Source organism: Sinocyclocheilus grahami, unplaced genomic scaffold, assembly GCF_001515645.1.
Source record: "Sinocyclocheilus grahami isolate Dianchi unplaced genomic scaffold, SAMN03320097.WGS_v1.1 scaffold435.1, whole genome shotgun sequence".
NCBI classification, from domain to species: Eukaryota; Metazoa; Chordata; class Actinopteri; order Cypriniformes; family Cyprinidae; genus Sinocyclocheilus; species Sinocyclocheilus grahami.
The window spans coordinates 909703-925431 of record NW_015505614.1 but is presented as its reverse complement, the minus strand read 5'-3'; the positions used below and the strand labels follow the sequence as shown (position 1 = coordinate 925431).

Genomic DNA, 15729 nt, shown 5'->3' with positions numbered 1-15729 from the left:
CAAGTAGCATGTGAAGGGCTATGTTTCTCTCTCTCTCTCTCTCTCTCTCTCTCTCTCTCTCTCTCTCTCTCTCTCTGTCATTGAAACAGCCGAATGAACAAATGCCATTCAGTGACTCAAACGTCCCAGTGCTACTTGTTGTAGATGACATACTAGGGTAGAGCCATCAATACACTTGCTCGTCTGTGCTCATCTTCTGCACAAGCTTGATGCACTCTGCATGTTCCCACAGTCCAATACTGTCACTAGGAAAGGTATTGTAGGGGATGAGAAAAGTACAAAAATAAATATTACAAAATATGGCAGTAAAAATGTACAAAATGTTGTCTAAAGTGACTGTACAACAGTGACACCAGCAGTAAAACAATAGGAGGCAATGTATCTTATGCCTTTCCTGAGCCTATTGAGTTTTAACAGACCTCCTAAAGCAGGGATGGACAAACTCTGTCCTGCAGGGCCACTGTCCTGTAGAATTTTGCTGCAATCCTGATAAAACTCACCTGCCTGTAGCCTTCCAGTAATTAAGAATGAATGTAGATAAGTCACATGAGAGGAGGCAATGCCTTCTTTGCACTATGACTGGCCTGTTAACCTGTTCACACATTAATTCCTGTTTTTTTTCTCTCTCTCTGTGTGTGTGTGTGTGTGTGTGTGTGTGTGTGTGTGTGTGTGTGACATGTCCCCCATGTCCCCACTTTTCGGGTAATAATAGTTACTAATTAAAAAGTGAACAACTCAACTATTTAGACGTCACATTCAAACTTTAAATTGCCTAAACATGATCTATGTAAAATTAAAGGTGCATCTCCATGTCTGTGATTACCGAACTCTGATAACTAATGATCCAAAAATAAGGTAAATAAGAAAATCTTTCATATACCTTACATCAGGTAACAAATAATACAGTGCCTTGTGAAAGTATTCATACCCCTTCGTTTATTTCATGTTTTGTTATGTTGCAGCCTTATGTTAAACTATTTTAAATAATTCTTTTCCCACAACAATCTACACTCCATACACCATAATGACAAAGCAATAACAGAACTGTCATAACTTCGTAAATGTATTAGAAATAAAAAACTGAAATAAGTACATTGCATAAGTATTCTTTACTTTAACCTTAACTCAGTACTTAGCTGAAGCACCTTTACAGCCTCAAGTCTTTTTGGGTATGATGCGACAAGCTTTGCACATCTGCATTTGGCAATTATCTGCCATTCTTCTCCTCACCTCTTTACCTCTCAAGCTCTGTCAGGTTGGATGGGGGCAGACGCATATTTTCAGGTTTCACCAGAAAGATTTGATTGGGTTCAAGCCCAGGCTGTGGCTGGGCCACTCAAGAACATTCACAGAGTTGTCTATAAGCCACTCTTGCTGTGTGCTTAGGGTCATTGTCCTGTTGGAAGGTGAAACTTCTGCCCAGTCTGAGGTTCTGAATGCTCTTGACTAGGTTTCCATTAAGGCTGGCTGGCAAGAAGTATAATAGCTACTTAAAGGGGTCATATGATGCGATTTAAATTTTTCCTTTCTCTTTGGAATGTTACAAGTTCTTGGTGCATAAAGAATATCTGTAAAGTTGCAAAGACTAAAGTCTCAAACCCAAAGAGATATTATTTATAAAAGTTAAGAGTCAACCACACCTACCTAAAACGGCTTGTTCTAACACGCCCCCACATGTCTACGTCACTGTGTGGGAAGATTTGCATAACGCCGCCCAAATGTTCACACAAAGAAAGAAGGCGTAACTTTTATTCTCGCTGTTGCCGCCACTGCCATGTCGTGGAGTCACTGTGTGTTCCATTGTGAAAGCAAAACTACTTTGTTTGTTTGGACACAACTAGAAATCAGTGGTTAAGTTGTATTTACAACACTGTTCCAGAACAGTTCAACCCAAATATTCAGATGTGTGCTGCGCATTTTATGGAGGAAGGATGAGGACTGTTTCCTGAACCAGTAGCTTTACTACTCTATAAAGTGGGGCAGTTCCAACTTTGTTAGGACAGTCTGGCGCTTCTGACTCACAGCCTGTAAGTACGTTTTTTATATTGAAATAATTTGCCAATGATGATTCAAATGCGAGTTTTGAGCAGTGTAGACTAGGCTTGTTGTTTGTTGTTTCTACGATCAAAAATGCAAACATGGTTTTATGTTTACACGGCACGATACGCAACGCAATGCGTTAAAAGACAGTATAAGTCATTATAATCAGTAATTATGTCCCCACTGGATGCAACAAATGCCTCGTTTGTAATGGGTTTTATTGGTTTTGTCTCGTCTAGTGATGTCCGGATCGCGAACTAATCGTTCTATTTAACCGGATCTTCTTAGTGAACCGGTCGAACCAGTTCACCAAATCGAACTGAATCATTTGAAACGGTTCGCGTCTCCAGTACGCACTAATCCACAAATTACTTAAGTTATTCGGTTTATAAACGTGCCTGACACTCCCTCTGACGCAAAATAAACCAATATCCCAAGTTATTCAGTTACTCCTAACAGTAAATTGACTGAACTGCTAAAAGAGAACCGATGATGGGATGTGCACGAGCAGAGCAGCTGGACTGAGTCTCGTCCTGCTGGGAGACGGCATCACAATATGTTAAGGGGCGTAACATTTCCGTCACACGCTTGAGGCATTCAGCCAATCAAAACGCACTGGATAGCTGGCCAATCAGAACACACCTCGCTTTTTTAGAACGATGAGCTTTGTAAAAATCGACGCGTTTCAGAAAGGCGGGGCATAGAAGAGAAACAATAATGTGCATTATATGGAAAATAATGTGTTTTTTTAACCTTAAACCATATAAACACATTGCATTACACCAAATACACAACATAATGTTTGTTTTAGCAACGTCATAAAACCTTTAAATATTTTACGGATATTAAATAAAACCGTTTTAGCAATATTTCTGCAAAAGTTTAATTGACTATTGCATTTTACTATAATTTACCTCCATGGGTACTTCTTGTTTCTTAAATTGTACATCCTTTTTTTTCCTTTTCTTGCTTAATTTCTTTGCATCTTACCTCTTCCCTCCACATACTGTGTGTGAGAGAAAGATACAATGAAATGGTACAAGGACATAGGAATCAAAGATAAACATCTGTAAATTGGAATATTTTTTGATCACTCAAGCATCACTTCAAAGTCTCTCCTTTCTATGAGGACATAGGCATGTTTTGGCCGCAAGTCACCTCAGCAGCTTCCAGTTCTGGTCCTTCTACTTCTGGGTACGAGGCCTCAGTGATGTGTGTTGAGGGAGAGAAAGGGGATGTCACAAGACTAGTTTTGCCAGGTGAATCTCTGCAAACCTCTCATTCCTCCCACAGTACGTCTTCCAGTAGAGTTACCAGATGAGTTTGAGAAATCATCTGAGCGCGAGTTTGATTTTTAATTTGGGGCTCGTGAGGACAGTGAGCTGTCAATCGCAGCATCAGCGAGTAAGTTGGAGTCATTAGAAGCAGATGACTCAGCTAGAGCAGAATCCCCAGGTACTTTGTATCAGTCTGAGGCTGACGCTGAGATGGCGGCCATGCTTAGTCAGCTGAGAGTATCAGGCTTGTGTGGACTCCCCCACCCTGCCCTGAGCACACTCGGCTGAATGATTGGTTCTTGGGGTCCGAGCGTGATACTTAGCCATGCTCCCCTGCAGTTCCTTTCTTCCCTGAAGTTCATGAGGAGCTGACAAAATTGTGGAAGGAAGCTTATCTGCCAGAACACAGTGCACCAGCTCCTTCATTCTCACCACCCTTGATGGTGGTCCAGTGAGGGGGTACACGGAGGTTCCCAGATGGAGAGAGTGATTGCGGTTAATCTTTGCCCATAAAACTGCCGTCACCTGACGGGACCACATGAGACATCCATCCAGGGCATATAAGTTCACCTCGTCCCTCGTGGCAAGAGCTTACGCTGCCTCTGGACAAGCTGCGTTCACCCTGCACGCCATGGCCTACCTGCAGATCTACCAGGCCAAGGTGTTGAAAGATCTGCATGAGGGTGGTCCCAACCAAAGAGATGATCCAGGAGCTACACTCGGTGACTGACTATGCTCTTCGGGCTATGAAAGTCATGGTGTACGCTCTGTGGAGGGCGATGTCCACATTAGTGGTCCAGGAGCGCCACCTGTGACTCAACCAGACGGGCATGAAAATGCTGGACAGTGGCCAATTGCTGTCAGATACAGTGTACTAAAAACAGCCACAGATTAATTGTACTACCTACAGACACACCTCAAGAGGTGCATGTTTTGAGTGATATTGAGCATGTTTCTTTAGCTGCAGTGGAGCACAATCTCACACTTTGCTTATATAGGTACATATCAAAATAACAAATTCATAATCTTTTCCACAGTTCATTTGTAAACAAACAAAGTCTGCATATGGAGAGAATGAAGTGTATTAGTAGTCAACATTGAAATAGGAATGTGATATAATGATGTGAATTGTTTGAACTGTTTGCTAAATGCTGAACACACATTTTTGGCAGTGGTCTAGTGTCCTTGAGTTATTCAGCCTGAGGGTGGTCCTCTAATGTTTATTGACAGGCTTTAAGTACCTACACACATTAAATGTTATCTTAGAATGTGTACCATAATTTCAGATGCAAGTATTTATTGCATCCAAATGTTGATTTAGAATGTTACAAGTTGTGAAGGAATTCAGGAGAAGAAAATATTTGATTCTCAGAACAAACATAAAACAAATAAAACAGGCTGTTCACATGAGCACATTTAAACTAAAATATGTATACTTTCACTAATTTGGTGTACTACTTCACTTTAATTTCTTGAAAAACGCTATAGAATCTAAACAAATGGAAGTGTGCATGAAATGAGGATGTGTCACCAAACATTAGAATTATTGTGAGACAGAGAACACTTAAACTGTAAACATCCAATGTACACTTCAAGTGTCTCTCAGTCTTTAATAGTCCATTATTTATATTACTCATTCTTAAGGTGAGAGACTTGAATGAACCCTCACCATGATTATTAAACTTTTTAACCTGATCTTTTTTCAACATATCAACAGAACGTTTCAGGATCTTGCTAGACAGATGGACTATTCCTACGGCACTGTTAGGGACTCAGCAGTGTACGATTACTTCAGAGCCAAAGGTACAAACCCGCTGGAGCAGGACAGCACGTATGCAGAGCTGTGGAGGACAATCAGCAAAAACAATGGACAGGAATTCTCCGTTTCTAGCCCTTCTGAAGGCATACGCAAGGTATGATCATTGCTCACCTATATGCTATATGATTTCAGAGATTTATGAAAACAGAAAGACATTGTGAGAACTGTGTTTTTGGCATAATCTTTTGGGATAATCCTTCAATCTTTACTAATCTCTTATTTGCATCCGAATTTAGTCTTTTACAATTGTTGTAATTGTTGGGGCAACCCCCTGAAATTCAGAGTCAGAAAAGTATGTATTTAGCTCAGGAGAGCAGTCATTGAAAAGTTTTGGCAAGCCAGTTGCTATAATCAAATATTCAACATACAACAGGTGAATGTGACATAGCTTTTCCTCTACTTTCTTACTTCTAAGTGACGTGACTTCTCAGTGACGATGGTGATGGCCAGAGGAAATGCTAAATTAATTCTAGAATATTCTGGGCTCTGCACATTGAGTCACCAGAGAATGAACTGATCCAAAAGCATTAAACAAATGAGCTTGTTTTAGAAGACAGGTGGCATGTCTGTAGATGTGTACATTTTAGCATCTTGTCAGCCTGCATATGATTGATGCACATGGTAAAGAGGGGATGTATAGGATGCCTTACAAACAAAAATGAAAAAAGGTATATTTAATTTAACTTATGGACCTAAAAGTTAATTTTATTAAGTAAAGTTCAAGTATATTTTGGGTAACACTTTATTTTAAGGTGTCCTTGTTGCACACGTTACATGTACTTACTATTATAACACTTAATTATGTATAATTGCATGCAAGTAACCCTAAACCAAACCCTAATCCTAATGTAGTTAATTAATATTGCTCAGTACTTAAATGTATAATTGCACTGTAACAAGGGCACCTTAAAATAAAGTGTAACCATATTTTGTAAGTGTACTCTGTGTAGTAGTAAGCATATTAATTCGAATGTACTAGTAGTATACTTGTAAATGCACTATTTAATTACTTCTTGTTATTAAATCGAGCACTTTTTAGATTATTAAAGTATACATTTAAGTGTACTTTCTGTTAAAGTTGTAAATTATTTATTTTGAGTACACTAGTTGGTAACATTTTTATGGTGTCTGTTACATATGTTACACATACTTACTATAGTAATAATAATAAAGGTGACACTTTAGATTAGATTAGATACATATTCACTATAGCTCTCCCTTATTAAACTCCTAATTTTCTGCTTATTGATAGTAAGGTAGTTTTTGTTGTAATAGTTATTATTTTTAGATATTGGGTAGAGTTGAGGGATCTAGAATCTAGAGACCTGTCACAATGGGCATGCAGAATAAGGCATTAATCTTTGCTTTATAAGTACTAATAAACAGCCAATATGCAGTAATATGCATGCTAATAAGCAACTAATTAATAGTGAATAGTATTCAGACTTTTAGTATAAAGTGATATTGTTACTTCATAATTACACAAAGAAGTACTGAGTAATATTAATTAATTATGTACTTACTAGGCTTAGAGTTACAGTAGTTACTTGTAATTATGCATAGTTATTACTATAATAAGTACATATGTAACAGTCTCCTTAAAATAAAGTGTTTAAGACTGATTAAAAAGTAGAGTATGTCCATCCATCATCCATTCTCCAAACCTCTTGTCTGAAGCATATCTGAAGGACTGAAGCATATCTCAGAATGTTAGGAAACTCCCTCCCCCATGTGAAAAGGGTTGCACTGCAGCAACCATCAGGTGGGAAGCCTGACACACTCATCTCTCTAAAAACCAGCTACTGTGTTGTACCCTATGGTGCTCTAGAGTGGCCCAACCAGTCATGGTTCCCGGAAATTGGGAAGAATTTGTGAGTTCTACCATAGATGATACGGTGGAACTCATAAATTGTCTCACCATAGATGAGACGATCTGAAATCCTAACAACTGGAGCTATGGAACCTGCATGTTTGGTAGTTCAGCAAAGCCTGCATGCTTGCTGTCAAAATCAGTAAAAGATTTGAATTTTACAAGCAGTGCTGAAAGGGTATGAATAGGGGTATTTACCTGATGTTCTGAAAATGGAATGTGAGTGTCAATTGGAGCTCTAAGTCAATGTAGCTGCATTTCACCAAATCATGCCTTTGTAGCTGGCTCGTCTGTGGGCAGGCATGACTTAATTATAGAAATTACTAACGCCCAGTTGCTCCTGTCTGGAGTTCCGATCAGATGCTTTCAGAGCTAGTTATGTTCCAAAGGTGCTATTCATGCTCTTTAGTGCTCAGGCTAGTGTGCAAGCAATCTTTCCAGAAATCTTGCTTGTTTGTAGGTGACCAAATACTTATTTTACCGAGGAATTTACCAATTAATTCTTTAAAAATCCTACAATGTGATTTTCTGGATTTTTTTTTCTCATTTTGTCTCTCATAGTTGAGGTATACCTATGATGAAAATTACAGGCCTCTCTCATCTTTTTAAGTGGGAGAACTTGCACAATTGGTGGCTGACTAAATTCTTTTTTGCCCCACTGTATAATGTCCGGTGCAGGCATTACATATAAAAGTGAAGCGCACCCACAGGTTCAGACTGTCAGAGAGCTTTTTTATCTTTTTTTTCAGGATGTGCAAAGGGTATATCCCCACATATTTCCTGCGCCCATGAATCGCATGGTTTATTGTGCTCTTTTAGAGTGAAATTCCACCCATTAAGGGGGGTGGCCTCCCTTGGGCATAGGCAATGGTGTCTTCAGGACATGATGATGGGCTAATCCTGGTCCTTACTTGTTATTAGTTAATTTATTTGCTCCGTCTGGCCCTTATTTTCTTCTTTGTTTCTACCTGTGCATTTCTAACCCTCTGTTTCAGTTGTGTATTGTCCGTTCTCTTCTTTATTATGGTTTGCAGCATCTCAGTATTGTTTTTCTTTCCTGTTCTCCTACGTGTTTTGTATTTGAATTTTGTTTCAAAAATTTACTGCTGCGATTATATCCTACCTCAAATCCTCATTGTTCCTGAAACCAGCTGTGACATCTACACCATTTATTAACCATTTATTTACCATTTACCGGTTTGTACAAGGTCAGTGTGATTTGCCATAAAATTTAGCCTACTGTTTTCTAAACTGCATGATGTACTTAATGGGGAAACATTTTTATTAAAAGCACAATAACTCGTGAAAAATAATTAAATTCGGTAGTCATATTTTCAGATATAGCCATTCACTGAGACTTTTTTATCTTTTTTTTCAGGATGTGCAAAGGGTATATCCCCACATATTTCCTGCGCCCATGAATCGCATGGTTTATTGTGCTCTTTTAGAGTGAAATTCCACCCATTAAGGGGGGTGGCCTCCCTTGGGCATAGGCAATGGTGTCTTCAGGACATGATGATGGGCTAATCCTGGTCCTTACTTGTTATTAGTTAATTTATTTGCTCCGTCTGGCCCTTATTTTCTTCTTTGTTTCTACCTGTGCATTTCTAACCCTCTGTTTCAGTTGTGTATTGTCCGTTCTCTTCTTTATTATGGTTTGCAGCATCTCAGTATTGTTTTTCTTTCCTGTTCTCCTACGTGTTTTGTATTTGAATTTTGTTTCAAAAATGTACTGCTGCGATTATATCCTACCTCAAATCCTCATTGTTCCTGAAACCAGCTGTGACATCTACACCATTTATTAACCATTTATTTACCATTTACCGGTTTGTACAAGGTCAGTGTGATTTGCCATAAAATTTAGCCTACTGTTTTCTAAACTCCATGATGTACTTAATGGGGAAAAAAATTTATTAAAAGCACAATAACTCATGAAAAATAATTAAATTCGGTAGTCATATTTTCAGATATAGCCATTCACTGAGAAAAAAAAGACTTTTAAGAGCAAGCATAAGCCTCTGCCAGTAGTTTGCTTCAGAATTAAGCAGGACTAACTGACTATTGGATTTTGATAAATTCACAGTATGCTCTTGAGTAACTACTGCACCAATGGATGGTAGGTCTGATTGCTAGGTCCGTGATTCCCAATGATTTTTTTTTTCACATATCTCAGTATACAGAAACTAAAACCAAGTAAATGCTATTATAGGCAATTATTTTGTAATGCAATTATAAAACACTTAAACAATAATAACTTTAGAGGATAAATAATGATACATTTTATTGCTACCAGTCACAACGGTTATAAAGTTTTGATAATCATTCTAATTCTATGAGAACTGGAATGTCCACACCACAGCTATAGCGATAATGACAAAAAGGAATTATATCATTAGAATCTTTTTTTTTTTTTTGAAGGACAGAAATATTCACAGATAATCAGAACCCACTCTGCAATCTAGCTTGAGCATTTAAAGTGGCGGACTAGATAGCTACAACCCACATTTATAATAAACAATTAACACTAATATATTTATTGTTTATGGTGTGAACTGGCCTTTATACTGCAATCCCAACACACATTAAAAGATAATTATTCAAGCGTGTTGGTCAGAAAACTCTCTTAAATTGAATCATAAGATGTATTTTTTTTTTTCAGGCCAAAAAAGGACCTTATGCATTTTTGTGGGACATGGCCGTGGTGGAGTATGCAGCACTGACGGATGACGACTGCACCATCACTGTAGCTGGCAACAGCATGAGCAGCAAAGGATACGGCATCGCCATGCAGCATGGGAGTCCTTACCGAGACCTCATCTCCCAAAAGTGTGTATTGCTTGTCTCCCAGCTAAAACATATGTTTCACCTCTTTAAAAATAACATACAACTAGTGTAAGGAGTATCTGTTGTTCAGGCAAAAGCTTGTCATAATTATTTTAAGCTGACAGTGCTTTGGGGAATTTAAGGAGCTGTATGGTGAAGAGTTGTACTCTAACTACTGCAAATGTGTCCCATGTGTCATACAAAAAGTGAATGAGGCAAAATATTTCACTGAATTTCACTTGTTTCTTATATAATGATATATATTCTGTTGTTTGGTGTGTGTTTTCAAGAGATACCTGTAATAATAACATGCAAATCCATTTCAAGATTCTGCAGACATGTAGAAAAAAACAAAGTTTTTCATTAACCTGCTCCAGTTACCACATAAATGATTCACAATGTCACAGGAACTTTGAATCTCCCACAGTTCACAGCTATTCTTTATTACCCACAAAGCCTTGATTTGACATTACCAGTTGTTTCTTAGGTTTAGTTTTACATGCATTACAAATTGATCCCTTTGTGAATGTAACAGATGCCAGCAGGCTGTTTAAAGCTCTACATAATCACTTGTAACCAATTAAGATTGTTGAATTGCATTGCTTTTGGATTTCGTTAAGCTGGTTAATGATCTTTGGTTGCCTTCTCACTCACTCTGTATTGATCTATCTAGAATATATTAGCATGACCCAACCACCAGCAATACCCAGCATCAAATGTTTTGCCTTGTGTTTGTACATTTATGTTGTAGTTATTGTCTAGTGTTACAGAACAGCTGACCATGAAACACCCCCAATACCCCTAAATAGGGCACTATTTGAGGGGAAAGCCATTTGTAGTGGTGTCTGAAACCATAGTGTATCCACTCAGTATCCAAATTCTCTCACTCGTTTTTATTCACTCCTTCAGCTGGACTATATTAGTGGACTAATATAGGGAATAGTGACTAAGGTTATAGAGGGTGATTTTGAACACAGGACAGGGCTTAAATACACAAGATAAACGAGGAGACATAGGACACCTGAGGACACAATCAAGGGTAACGACTGACCTGTTGGCTCATGGGGACCAAGATTCAATTCCTGCTGCCTTATAGATATCATTTAATATTAAACAATACTTTATTTATTTATTTATTTTATTTTTTTATTATTATTTTAGCTCAAGGTAAACTAACAATATTGTGAAATTAGGCCGTGATCCCACTCCTCCTTACTCTCCTCTACTTTTCTATCTACACTCTGTCATCTTAGAAAAGAATGGCAAAAATTAAAAAAAATAAAAAAAAATGCCTTGGGCAAATAGGAAAATGCATTCTAAGGCAGCTTGGAGGGAGCTTGCAGGTTATTACACAATGAACAGTAATGTCATCTCCTCTTAAGTGAAGAATTCATCTTACTATTTTGCTTTGTGGCCCATCATTATCTGTTCTCTCTACCACTGTCGTTCTTTTGACAGCCCCCTTGCATGTTTCTGTATGTGACATTTTACATTGAAGAGACTGAAACACCTATATTACTTGTGGAGGAGCCCATCAATGACAACAACACATTCAAAAAAATACACACAGGTATATATATATATATATATATATATATATATATATTCTTAAATGTCCTTACTTTCCTCTTTTGTTTGTACCAGCAACGGTATAAAATGTATAAAACATTTAACCAAGTAACATTTATGCTTAAGGTTAGCTACTGTAAGTGATTTCTGTGCATCTAGTGGCACCAAACAGAACTGCAAAAATAACTTGATTTTCTAAAGAATAAGTATGTAGTGTTTGCCTGTGCAAAATTCTGGGTGTTTACTGGGGTATTGCCCTGCTGCGAGTTAGTCTAATCTTATGGCAATTTAATGTGGTATACATTTTACTTTTTGGTGGCTAATTTGTATGATTTTATTTGTACATTTTCATATGATCGCATATGCCCAAGTGATGGTTATATATAGGGATGGTGTTAGGGGTAAACCTTCCTGCTTGCTTTTTTCAAAAAATTCACCTTGGACAAATTCATATGAACTCATCACGTTGTAAAATAGTTCCCTTTCATTCTGTCACTTTCAACGTCATGTAGGTGACAGACTAATTGAGAGCCCCAATTCGTCAGTCACCAGTACATTTTCATATGATCGCATATGCCCAAGTGATGGTTATATATAGGGATGGTGTTAGGGGTAAACCTTCCTGCTTGCTTTTTTCAAAAAAATTCACCTTGGACAAATTCATATGAACTCATCACGTTGTAAAATAGTTCCCTTTCATTCTGTCACTTTCGACGTCATGTAGGTGACAGACTAATTGAGAGCCCCAATTCGTCAGTCACCAACGTGACGTCTCCATTCTCTCCTTCAGGGAATGGGGGTAACATACGTAATCGAGACATTCCCTTTCAGTCGGTCACTTTCAACGTCATGTCGGTGACCGAAGAATTTAGATCCCCAATTTGTCAGTCACCGACGTGATGTCTCCATTCCCTCCTTCAGGGAATGAGGGTTACATATGTAACTGACACAATGCATTTTTTCTGTAAGATTGTGTTGGTTGTTCTGGGTAAATGCTTGCTTTGGGAAACTAATAATAATTAAAAACATCTACTAAAAAAATTACAAACAGTTTCACAAACACTCCCATTAGTCAACAAGCAAACACCCCTGCCCAAACACACACACACACACACATACAAGTTTGCTGATTGGTTAACATGCACAGGCTGCATTTAAAAAAAAAAGGAAAGGAAGCAACCATATGTAAAACTTCACATAAAATAATTACATTCCATGTCATCCTTCACAGGATTCTGGAGTTGCAGGAGAAAGGAGACCTGGATGTCTTGAAACAGAAGTGGTGGCCTCGGACTGGCCGCTGTGACCTAAACAGCCACAGTAATGCCCAACCCGATGGTCGGTCGCTCAAGCTGCATAGCTTCGCCGGCGTTTTCTGCATCCTAGCAGCAGGGTCTTTGGTAACCTTGCAATGGTCATCTCTTTAATTAATTTTTTCTTCCATTTAATTTTTTTAACAACAGTTTATACCCATAATTGTGCCTTCATGATGCAATAAAGTGTCTAACTTTGGTGTTCTCTTCAAATCAGCTACTTCTAAATATCTGAATAATTGCTTCACTTTATAACCTCTTTTATAAACCTTTCTAAATCCTCATCCACTGCCAATGAAACTGTATGTAATAGACTGGACCAGGGTTGATGTGGATCCGTAAACTAAAGTGTGCGCAAATTGGGTGCTTGCATGATTCTGTCTGCTCAGATATTCTTAAAAAAGAGCCACCCCAAAAACATAACTCGAACCCAAACAGTCAATAATCCCTAGTAATTTACTGTGTGACATCCTGTTGCAATTATATGTCAATGTGGACAAGTTTTATGGATTTAATTATTGGATTTATTTATCTCTATATTTTCTATTTTACATTTATTCTTCATTTGTTTATGATCTCATGCAGGTTAATAAGGATTACAGACTGGCAAGGGTTTCTGGTCCATTGACATATAATGATATTGCTACTGCTTCATCGGAGGGGAGCAAGGACATTTGGACAGACAGAGAAAAAGACTGGGATGAAGCAGAAGCTATTGACACAGGTCAGAATAGAATTGTAGGCCTCTTTTTTGATTGGCTGGGAATTAACCGGACCAGATGTAGAAGCCATCTAACATTAAAGATTTCTTTTATTTTGTGATTTAGTTGCCTCATTTAGTAGATTCATCTTCCAAATTGTGTTGGGTTTAGAATGACGCCTCTGCTTTTCCTGCATTTTTTATTTTAAATTTTTTTAAAAACCACATTAATGATGATAAATTATTTTCCAGTTCAATCCAAATCAGTGTTAAGCACACTTCTGCTGTTTAATTGGTGGCTTTTATTTTTTGAAACATTAAGCTATTGCAACATGATTATGAACATATTGCAATAAGAGTTCCACTATAAAAAAAAAGGAAAGGAAGCAACCATATGTAAAACTTCACATAAAATAATTACATTCCATGTCATCCTTCACAGGATTCTGGAGTTGCAGGAGAAAGGAGACCTGGATGTCTTGAAACAGAAGTGGTGGCCTCGGACTGGCCGCTGTGACCTCAACAGCCACAGTAATGCCCAACCCGATGGTCGGTCGCTCAAGCTGCATAGCTTCGCCGGCGTTTTCTGCATCCTAGCAGCAGGGCTCCTGTTGGCCTGTCTGGTGGCCGCCCTGGAAATTTGGTGGAACAGCAATCGCTGCCGGCAAGAGCAGCCCAAAGAGGTGACCGAGCTCAGGGCGCGGAAGACAGAGCAGGGAGAGGACACTGCCACACTCTACTTTAAGGATCCCGCAGCAGACGCGAGCCCCGATTTAGTCGAGCTCCAGTATACACAGTTATAGGTGTGCCCTGATGAAATCAAAATTGGTCCCCCGCCTACTTAACATAATGACAGATTTTATGTGTGCTTGGGGTGTGCACAATGCCCTTGATGAAGCAGGCTTTACAATTTAGAATGCCACATTTACTAATACGCTGTGATTGTAGACCATTTTAGAACACAACAGCTCTGCTTCAGAACCTAGTGAGTTGCTGTGTACTGTCTACAACAGGCAACTACCTTCCAATGTAGAATTCTAACTAAAATGGAACCTCACTACATAGACAGCAGCATTTATAGTTCTGCTTGGTGAGCTCAATTCCAATATTGCAATTAGCATATTGGTAAGTTAAAATGTGATACTCCAAAAATACATAGTACAGTGCAAGTTATTTTATTGACAACATTCCGTATTAAATGTATATTCAGCACTATCTTGGATCTTTTTTCTTTCTTTTTTTCATTGAGCTCATTGCACTGCATTCAGAAATGTCTTCTCTCTAAAAAAACAAATGCAATAATGCTTTCAATTTTGACCAAAATAAGGTATCTAATCTTACTTCTGGATGAGCTTTTACATTGTGAATGCCTATGATGCCTTGAAGTGTGTCTAGGCTGACATTTAGAACAGAGTTACTGTATTCCACCAATTACATTTTTCTTTGAATCCAAAGTAAGAACAATATACACTTTTTCATTCCAAAGTTCTCTATGGAGGCTAAATCATATTACTCTTTTTTTATATTATCCAAAAGATTATCAGACATTTTCAGCTGAAACAATACCTCAAATACAAAATTGTTTCAGAGCAACTTGTACCTTGGCAGTGGCAAAATATTACAAATATTTTTCCAATATTCTATACCAGAAATGTCCTTAGATCTTTGGTAACCTTGCAATGGTCATCTCTTTAATTAATTTTTTCTTCCATTTAATTTTTTTAACAACAGTTTATACCCATAATTGTGCCTTCATGATGCAATAAAGTGTCTAACTTTGGTGTTCTCTTCAAATCAGCTACTTCTAAATATCTGAATAATTGCTTCACTTTATAACCTCTTTTATAAACCTTTCTAAATCCTCATCCACTGCCAATGAAACTGTATGTAATAGACTGGACCAGGGTTGATGTGGATCCGTAAACTAAAGTGTGCGCAAATTGGGTGCTTGCATGATTCTGTCTGCTCAGATATTCTTAAAAAAGAGCCACCCCAAAAACATAACTCGAACCCAAACAGTCAATAATCCCTAGTAATTTACTGTGTGACATCCTGTTGCAATTATATGTCAATGTGGACAAGTTTTATGGATTTAATTATTGGATTTATTTATCTCTATATTTTCTATTTTACATTTATTCTTCATTTGTTTATGATCTCATGCAGGTTAATAAGGATTACAGACTGGCAAGGGTTTCTGGTCCATTGACATATAATGATATTGCTACTGCTTCATCGGAGGGGAGCAAGGACATTTGGACAGACAGAGAAAAAGACTGGGATGAAGCAGAAGCTATTGACACAGGTCAGAATAGAAT

General features: G+C 38.0%; 1 protein-coding gene across 1 annotated transcript in view; it reads left to right on the top strand.

Moving 5' to 3' along the window:
• The window catches only part of LOC107551832 (glutamate receptor ionotropic, delta-1-like), a 152021-nt gene that overhangs the window by 129453 nt on the left and 6839 nt on the right, over nt 1-15729 (top strand). The window contains exons 11-13 of the mRNA XM_016233584.1: nt 5035-5230; nt 9666-9832; nt 13854-14094. Of these exons, the coding sequence (XP_016089070.1) occupies nt 5035-5230; nt 9666-9832; nt 13854-14094 (604 nt within the window). The remainder of the gene's footprint in view (nt 1-5034; nt 5231-9665; nt 9833-13853; nt 14095-15729) is intronic.